The 10,344-nt window shown below is 32.4% G+C and overlaps 1 protein-coding gene across 1 annotated transcript; it reads right to left on the bottom strand.

Moving 5' to 3' along the window:
* Nucleotides 1–720: 720 nt before the first annotated feature.
* LOC107261063 lies at nucleotides 721–1,944 on the bottom strand. The gene is made up of 3 exons (XM_015717706.1): nucleotides 1,593–1,944; nucleotides 1,311–1,468; nucleotides 721–1,083 (listed from the first exon to the last, which is right to left on the bottom strand). The coding sequence occupies exons 1-3, from the start codon at nucleotides 1,942–1,944 to the stop codon at nucleotides 721–723; spliced, it is 873 nt and encodes a 290-aa protein (XP_015573192.1).
* Between the last annotated feature and the right edge of the window lie 8,400 nt (nucleotides 1,945–10,344).

Genomic DNA, 10,344 nt, shown 5'->3' with positions numbered 1-10,344 from the left:
AAAATTCTTCAACAAATCTCCTATAATATTCAACTAATCCTAGAAAACTTCATACCTTTGATACATTCTTAGGGGATTCCCACTCCTTTATGGCTACGATCTTCGAAGAATCAGGTTGTACACCATTTTTGGAAACAATATGCTCTAAGAATGTAATTTCTTTTAGCCAGAACTCACATTTATTAAATTTTGCATAAAGATGCTTTTCTCTCAAAATCTGTAACACTATTCTCAAATGTTCTTCATGCTATTCTCGAGTTTCGGAATAAATCAATATATCATCAATAAACATAATGATAAAACGATCTACATACCTCTGGAATATTTTTTTCATTAAAGACATAAAAGCAGTAGGTGCATTTGTTAGTCCAAATGGCATCACAATAAATTCATAATGCCCATATCGTGTTCTAAATGCAGTCTTTGGTATGTGTGCCTCTGCCATTCTCAATTGCCAATATCCAGACCTTAAATCAATCTTGGAGAATACAGTTTCCCCTTTTAACTAGTCTAATAAGTCATTAATCCACGGCAAAGGATATTTGTTCTTTATGGTAAAAAGATTTAACTGCCTGTAACCAATACACAATCTTAAACTGCCATCCTTTTTCTTTACAAACAATATTGGAGCTCCCCAGGGTGATGTACTCGGTATAATGAACCCCTTTTCTAATAATTCTTCCAGCTGCTTCTTTCACCCATAAAAACTATTTTTCTCTGTTATGAGGTCTCAATAACCACTTCTTTTGGGTGACAATCTACTATAGCATGATTCTTAGATAGCCAATCCATTCCCAAAATAACATCAAATTCCTTAAGTTTTATCACTACTAGATTCGCATATAGTGTGTTCCCATTTATGATCACAAGACAAGTTTTGACAACCTTATCTACAATTACAGTACCCCCAGTAGGCATTGATACACAAATGTTATACCCTAAGGTTTCTATATCATTATGGCTTTTCAATGCAAATTCATATGAAATGAATGAACATGTTGATCTTGGATCAAATAACGTATAAGCATCAAAACCATAAATAGAGATTTTACCAGTCACAATATCGGTTGCAGAAGGTGCTTCCTGTCTTGTCACTGCATACACTCTAGCTTGGGGCAGTGATTATTGAGGTTGGCCTATTTGTCCAGCCTGTACCATGTTAGAACCTCCTCCTCGTCCCATTCCTCTACCTCTTCCTCTACTTACTCCTCCCTGAGTCATATTTTCACCTATGCTGCTCTGTCTTGAAACTTGACTTTCACTAGCTCGATTTTTACTCCAACAATCTTTAACTATATGCCTCGGCTTACCATAATAAAAACAAAGTATCTGCCTTGGTCCCCAACACTGTCCACTGTGAAACCTATTACATCTAGCACATGGTGAACTATATCCTCGACTAACTGAAACACCTCCCTCACCTCCCTTACTCTCTGCCCTACTCTGGCTGTAACCACTTCATCCACCTCTACCCGATATCACTGTAGCAGACTTACTCATATTTTACTAGCTAACCCCTCTTCTATAATATCTACTCCCTTTAGACCTAGAACCTTTAAAAGAAATGTTTCTTCTTTTCCTTTCTTAACCACCATATTCATTTATCATCTTTCTTTTCTTAGCTGTCATTGCATCTTTCTCAATCAAACATTCTTCTACCCTCAATGCAACCTCTAATAAAGTACTGTAACTTGGTGGCTTTAAGGAAATCTTTTCCCGAATATCCATTCTTAATCCTTTTTCAAACCGTCTCTGTTTTGCATCCTTTGTACCCACTTCTTCTAATGCATATTTTGATAATCGAGAGAATTGCATTTCATATTTTGATACTGTCATGTATCCCTGTTCCAAGCTCAAAAGCTCCATTTTCTTTTGATCTCTATACATTGGTGGTGTGTATTTATTTGCAAATTCACTAAGGAAGTCATCCCAAGTTAAGGTCATAGGTCTGTTCTTACTTCCTGGAATCAGATCCCATCAATCTAAAGTGATCTTCTCAATAAAGATACAACATATTTCAACTTTTGCTCTAGCGTGCAATCCAGCCTATCCAGCACCCTGTCTGTCTCCCGTAACCATTCTTCTGCTATCTCAGGATCAGTGATCCCCTTAAATTATGTAGTTCCTTGTTTTCTCAGCCATCATAAGTTTTATCTTTAGCCTCTATTTCTCTAACTTTGGCCGTTTGTTGCATTATTAGTTGTTGGACTAGCTGAGTGGCTACCCGATTAACTATTTGCTGCAAAGACTCAAGAAATTGCTGCATTACTGGTGGTAATTCTTGAGCTGGTTGTGATGGTGCATTTATATGCTCAAGTCCATGCACAGACTCAGACTAACTTAGGTCAACAGGATTCTCGGTCGGCCCCTCTCTACTCATCCTATTAAAAATACAAACACCTATTTTAATTCTTACATTCATATGCATCCCTAACATGTATATGCATTCATGCCTCTAAATCCTTTTACAATTCTATCCCAATGAATTCTAAACCATGCTCTGATACCACTAAATGTGACACCTGTAAAGGATGTCAGGCATACATTGTATGCAAATGACTGATACATAACATGTTCCTTAACTACTAACTTTTAACTCAAAATTAATACGTATAACAAAAACTATTTACATGACTCATACATATCACACACCGAAAAAAAACTCACAACATTAGTATTCTTTCTTTTATATGCACATAAAATGCACCAGTTTTATACATGATAATAAAATCCATTGGACATGTCATGTTCAAGAAAAACTAAGGGTGACCTCCTGTTGACCTACCTGACACGATGCTAGTGCGACAGATGCAAATGTTTCGTCAAGACCAATTATAATTCTTCTAATCTTGAAAAAAATAATGCGGAGGAGTGAGCCTACAACTCAGCAAAAGAATAACATAATTTTCTATGAAAAATAACACAATCAAACATGTAGTATTATCAAGTATCAAACCATTCAATATTTAATTATTAACCTTATAGTGTGTATATAAATATTGTCATAGTATTTTCTTTAGGACAGCAATGAACTTGTGAATTATATTTAATTCCATAATAATAATTTTTATTTATTTTCTTGAATCCTCATATGCACACAGCCAACCATAATCTTATGGGGAATTCCATATTGCACAAAGCCTTGCCTCATTCACAAGTAGCATTGCATCCTTACATTCATCCAATCATAATTCTTATATTTATATATATCATATATCACTCCATTTAAATAATCAACATCTCTACAATATAAAAGAAACCATAATATACCTATGATATACCAAAAACATACCATATTTCAACATGGCAGATTTAATAGTGCACATTCAAAAATATACCAAAAATTCCACATTAGGAATTCCAAAACTATATTCTCCTGATCAGTAATATTATAAGTCTAGATTAAATTGAAACTGATTCTACATCAATTGGATGTATATAGAAAGAGAAACATAAACTCCACCATGGTCAAGCTGTCAATAAAATTAAGCAACAAAAAGTATGATCCAGATTGGCCATTAAAACAGCAAATTTTCTATAGCAATAAGTAGCACTCCATTTAGAGTTATAAAACTCTAGATATGGCTAAATCAAATATACTGTTCACATTATAACAGAACACCCGAATTCACCAATCAACATTCATATATACAATCTCATTTTGAAAATAATCACCCATCAATACTATAATTAAAAATCACCATAAATAAAAATTAACATCTATTAATATATTATATACATTTTCGTTAATCAATCAATTTAACAAATAAATTATAATTATTTATTTTTTGTTATATTCACATAGAACATTAAATTATTCACTTACCTTTGTTGCTCCCTTTCCTTTGCTTGAATTTACTTGGGTGTCACCCTCATTCCAAATTGGTTTAGCTAAAATAGATAATAATTCACTTATTTTTAAACACCCAAAAATAATAGAATTTCATCTAGCATGATAACATCACTAAACTATCTAAATATGTGTGACTGCCAACTATGACAGAATTAATCGGGTGAATTTAAAAATCCACCAAAACTTCTATGCAACAAATTTTAGGATGAAACTTTTCATATCACTGACCTTATGTGTCTAATATAATTTAAAACTGATTTTGTTTCAATTGGAGGTGTATAGAGAAATATCCCTACAAAACAATCTACCTTACTCAGATCAAAGATGGAAACTAAACAATAAAATGTATTCTCTTATTATACTAACATAGAGCCTGATTCAGATTGAGCCAAACGAAGAAAAGTTTTAGATAACTCTTCAAAGTTTCTATATCATCAAAGAACACTCGATTTAAAGCTTTCTAGCTCAAGATATAATCAAAACAATAAGACTGAAAAACTGGATCTTTAGAGCTCGAATTCTATGTCTTGTAACCCCAACTCAATTTAACAAAATATTAAAATTACTTAATAAATAAACCTCTAAAGCCTTTATAGATGAAGATTAACATCTAAAATGGATTCTAAACCTTCAAATTCCAATTGAAAATTCAGTATTTTTTCTTTTGAAGAAGAAGAAGAAGAAGGAAGAAGAACTACCACCTTTTCTTTCTTCTTCCTCTTTTCTATAGTATTAATTTTTTTTTAGTTTTAATTAACCCCTTTATTTTTATGATTATTCAATTTAATCCCATAACTTTCTAATTCTTATTATGGATTTAATTGTAACATCTATAATCTTCTTCTATTTAACATTAGCATTAATACCATACATATCTCATGCATTTCTCATATCTACATGATATGCATATTATAAAAATAAATGCAAATGCATTAGGTGGGCATTACAACCAGCGTAAAATAAGTATATTTTTTAATATGAGAAAACAACCCTATAAGACGGGAATATTTGTGATTGTAAGAAAACAAACCTGTAAGAGGGGTATATTTGTGAGTATGAGAGAACACCCGCGTAAATGGGATATATTTTCTAATATGAGAAAACAACCTCGTAAGAGGGGTACATTTGTAAAAATTGAAAAACATTTGTGAGTATGAGAAAACACCCTCGTGAGAGGGGTATATTTTTTAATATGAGAAAACAACACTGTAAGAGGGGTATATTTGTAAAAATTAGAAAACAACCCCGTGGGAGGAGTATATTTGTGAATATGAGAAAATAACCCCATAAGGAGGTATATTTGTGAGTACGAGAAAACACTCGCGTAAAAGGGGTGTATTTTTTAATATGAGAAAACAATCTCGTAATAGGGGTATATTTATGAATATGAGAAATCAATCCTGTAAGAGTGTTGTAGTTGTCAATATAAGAAAACAACCCCATGAGTCGAGTATATTTATGAGTATATGTAAACAACACGGTAAAAGTTATCAATATCAGAAATCAACTCCGTAAGACGGGTATGTTTGTGAGTATGAGAAAACAACCTCATAATAGGGGTATATTTTTTTAATATGAGAAAAAAACTCCGTATTTCGAGTATATTTGTGAGTATGAGGAAACAACATAGTAAAAGTGGTATATTTATGAATGTAAAAAATCAACCTCATGAGAGGGGTATATTTGTGAATATCAGAAAAATAACCCTATAAGAGGAGTATATTTGTGAGTATTAGAAAAAACCTGCCTAACATGGGTATATTTTTTAATACGAGAAGACAACCCCCCGTAAGAGGGGTATATTAATAAAAATTAGAAAACAACGCTTTGAAAGTGGTGTATTTTTTAATATGAGAAAACAACCTCGTAAGAGGGGTATATTTGTGAATATGAGAAAACAACGTCGTTAAAGGGGAAAATTTATGAATATGAGAAATCAACCCCGTAAGAGGGGTATATTTGTGAGTATGAGAAAACTACCCCTCAATAGGGCCATATATTTTTTAATATGAGAAAACGACCCCGTAAATGGAGTATATTTGTGACTATGAGTTAACAACACTGTAAAAAGGTATACTTATAAATATGAGAAATTAGCCTCGTAAGAGGGGTGTATTTCTGAGTGTGAGAAAACAACCCCATAATAGGGGTATATTTTTTTAATATGAGAAAAGAACCCCGTAAGAGAGGTATATTTGTGAATATGAGAAACTAATCTCGTAAGAAGGATATATTTATGAGTATGAGAAAACAACCGCATAATAGGGGTAAATTATTTAACATGAGAAAACAACCCCTTCATAGTGGTATATTTGTTAATAGAAGAAAACAACCTCGTAAATGGAGTATATTTATGAGTAGAAGGAAACAATGCCGTAAAAGGGGCATATTTATGAATATGAGAAATCAACCCCGTGAGAGGGTTATATTTATGAATATGAGAAAATAACCCCATAAGAGGGATATATTTATGAATATGAGGAAACAACCCCCTAAGTTGGGTATATTTGTGAGTATGAGTAAAAAAGGCTGCAAAAGGGATATATTTATGAATATGAGAAATCAATCCCATAAGAGAGCTATATTGTTTAGTATGAGAAAACTATCCCATAGTAATGGTATATTTTTTAATATGAGAAAATAACTCTGTAATTGGAGTATATTTGTGAGTATAAGGAAACAACATCGTAAAAAGGGTCTATTTATGAATATGAGAAAACAACTCCTTAAGAGGGGTATATTATATATAATATGAGAAAACAACCCGTTTAGAGGGGTGTATTTATTAATAGTAGAAAACAACCCCGTAAGTGGAGTATATATGTGAGTATGACGAAACAACATAGCAAAAGGGGTATATTTATGACTATGAAAAATCAACCTCGTAAGTGTCGTATATTTGTGAATATGAGAAACCAACCCTGTAAGAGGGGGTCTATAAATGAATATGAGACAAGAACCCCGTAAGATGGGTATGTTTGTGAGTATGAGAAAACAACCCCGTAAGAGGGGTATATTTGTGAGTATGAGAAACCAACCCCATAAGAGGGGTATATATGTGAGTATGAGAATAGAACCCCATAAGAAGGGCAAAATTGAGAGTATGAGAAAAGAACCACATAATAGGGGTATAGTTTTTAATATGAGAAGATAAAATCATAAGAGGTGTATATTTATCAATATTAGAAGACAACCCCGTAAGTCGGGTATATTTGTTAGTATGAGCTAACAACACTGTAAAAGGGATATATTTATGAGTATGAGAAATCAGCCCAGTAAGAGAGGTATATTTATAAATATGAAAAAATAAACTCGTAGGAGCGGTGTATTTGTGAGTTTGAGAAAATGAGCCAATAAAATGGGTATATTTTTAATATGAAAAAACACCCCATAAGAGCGGTATATTTGTCATTATAGGAAAACAACCCATAAGTCGGATATATTGGTCAGTATGAGTAAACAATGCCGTAAAAAGAAGTATATTTATAAACATGAGAAATCAACCTTGTAAGAAGGGTATATTTGTGTATATGAGAGAACAACCTCACAAGAGGTATATATTTGTAAAAATTAAAAAAACAACCTCGTAAGAGAGGTATATTTATGAATATGAGAAAACAACCGTGTAAAAGGGGTATATTTTTTAATATGAGAATACAAGCCCATAAGAGGGGTATATTTGTTAAAATTAGAAGACAATGACGTAAGAGGGGTATATTTGTGAATATGAGAAAACAACTACGTAAGAGGGGTATATTTATGAATATGAGGAAACAACAGCGTAAAAGGGGTATATTTATGGATATGTGAAATCAACCCTGTAGGAGGGGTATATTTACCAATATAAAAAAACAACACTGTAAGTCGAGTATATTTGTGACTATGACTAAGCAATATCGTAAAAGGGCTATAATTATGAATATGAGAAATCAACCCCGTAAAGGGGATATATTTGTGAATATGAGAAAACAATCCTGTAAGAGGGGTATATTTGTGTATGTGAGAAAATGACCACGTAACTAGGGTAAATTTCTTACTATTAGATAACAACCCTATAAGAGGAGTTTATTTATAGATATAAGAAAACAACCCCATAAGAGGTGTATATTTGTGAATATGGAAAAACAACCTCATAAGAGGAATATATTTGTGAGTATGAGAAAACAATCCCATAATAAAGGTATATTTTCTAATATGATAAAACAACCCCGTAAGTCGGGTATATTTGTTAGTTTGAGTAAACAAGGCCGTACTCAAAGGGAAATCTATTTGAAGAAGCTTCAGAGGCCATACAACAAAAAATTCCTTCAAATAGCTCATCATGAGAAGTAATGCTATGGTTTTAGATTATATGGTCTTCCTTTTATGAAAATGTAAAATCAACCCGTAAGAAGGATATATTTGTGACTATGATAAAATAACCCCGTAAGAGGGGTATATTTTTTTAGTATGAGAAAACAATCCTATAAGAGGGGTACATTTGATAATATTTAAATACAACATCGTAAGAGGGTTATATATGTGAGTATGATAGAACAACCATGTAAAAGGGGTATATTTGTCAATACAAGGAAACAACCCCATAAGCGGAGTATAATTGTGAATATGAGAAAACAACTCCGTAAGTGGGATATATTTGTGAATATGAAGCGGGGTATATATGTGAATATGAGAAAAGAACCCCGTAGGAGCTATATCTTTATGATTATGAGAGAACATACCCATAATAGGAGTATATTTGTGAGTATGAGAAAAGAAACCCATAATAAGGGTATATCTTTTAATATGAGAAAACAACCTCATAAGAGGGGTATATTTTTAAATATGAGAAAACAATATCATATGAGGTGTATATTTTTCTTTATAAGAAAATAACTCCGTCAGTCGGATATATTAATTAGTAAGAGTAACAACACCGTAAAAGGGATATATTTATGAATATGAGAAATCAACCCCGTAAGAGGGGTATATTTTTGAATATGAGAAAATAACCCTATAAGAGGGGTATATTTGTGAGTTTGAGAAATAACCCCATAAAAGGGGTATAATTTTGATGAGAACCCATGTAGCACAAGGAATCCTACTCCAACAAGGAATCCTAATGATACAAATCTTACTTGCTCAAGGAATCCTACTTCAACAAGGAGTCCTAATTCGACTAGGAATCCTAATCCAGCAAGGATTCTTGATGACATTAGGAGTTCAAGTGACGAAAGTAATTCTATTTCCACTAGGAACCCTAATCCAACTAGGAGTCTTAGTCAGATTCAAAGTCTAGGTGAGATTGGGTTTAATTAAAATAATAGCCTCAAGATACTCTTATCAACCTAATCCAGCATCTGGAGGCATGAACAAGTCAAGATAAGCTCAAAATAAACAAGTCAAGCTATTTGGAGTCCAATACTCAAGAATGGGCCGCATATCACATCTTACTTAAGCCCAATAGTCATGTTTATTTTATGGGCTTGGATTGGATAAATTATAGGAGTATTTGTTCATTTAAAGAAGTCTTTTAATAGTTAGGAGTCCTTTTTTAAGTTATCCTTTTAGTTTAGGAGTTCTATTCCTAGTCTTATTGTTATTTGCTTCCTTATCATTATAGAACTAGGTTTTCTTAAGGCCTACATAAGCTAGTACGAATTTCTATGTAAAGGGAGTTATTGAATGTTGATTATTTTGGAGTTAATTCTCTTCTTTTGTTCTTATGAACTTAGTGAATTTATCAAGCGAAGGCTTGGTGTTTTATAACTTAGTTTAATCTGGACTTTTATTTATGTTAAACAATATTTAATTCTTTATAATTAAGGTTCGTAAGTATAAGTTATTTAAGGGTCTTATTGGGAGTTAGAGTTTTTTTTCTTGATTAGGTGGATGATCCTTGGTGAAGACATCAATATTGAATACGGATTTGGCACAAGTTAGCCACGCTCGTATCAAATTTTTAATATGAGAAAACAACCCCGTAAGAGGGGTATATTCATCAATTTAAGAAAATAACTCCATAAATCGGATATATTTATCAGTATGAGTAAACAGCACCATAAAAGCGATATATTTATGAATATGAGAAAACAACACCATAATAGGTGTATATTTATGAATATGAGAAAACAAAACCCTAATAAGGGTATATTTTTAATATGAGAAAACAACATCGTAAGACTCGTATATTTGTGAATATGAGAAAACAACCCCGTAAAAGGGGTATATTTGTCAATATGAGAAATACAACCCCGTAAGAGGGGTATATATATTAATATGAGAAAATAACCCCTTCAAAGAGGTATATTTGTTAATAGAAAAAAAATAACCTCGTAAATGGAGCATATTTGTGACTTTGCGGAAACAATGCCGTAAAAGGGATATATTTATGAATATGAGAAATCAGCCTCGTAAGAGGGGTATATTTGTGAATATGAGAAAACAACCCTGTAAGAGGGGTATATTTGTGAGTGTGAGAAAACACCCGCGTAACAGGAGTGTAATTTTAA

Source organism: Ricinus communis, chromosome 2 (genome assembly GCF_019578655.1).
Source record: "Ricinus communis isolate WT05 ecotype wild-type chromosome 2, ASM1957865v1, whole genome shotgun sequence".
NCBI lineage: Eukaryota > Viridiplantae > Streptophyta > Magnoliopsida > Malpighiales > Euphorbiaceae > Ricinus > Ricinus communis.
The sequence above is the reverse complement of the archived record's forward strand: the minus strand, read 5'-3'. Positions and strand labels throughout refer to the sequence as shown.

Bases quoted from the DNA above. Each gene is read 5' to 3' on its own strand.
- LOC107261063 (XM_015717706.1), bottom strand. From the start codon at position 1,944: ATGACCTTAACTTGGGATGACTTCCTTAGTGAATTTGCAAATAAATAC. The intron at 1,469-1,592 runs GTGGTTAAGAAA...GATATCGGGTAG, and splicing joins AAAGATGATAAATGAATATG to AGGTGGATGAAGTGGTTACA. The intron at 1,084-1,310 runs GTAAGCCGAGGC...GTGACAAGACAG, and splicing joins GATACTTTGTTTTTATTATG to GAAGCACCTTCTGCAACCGA.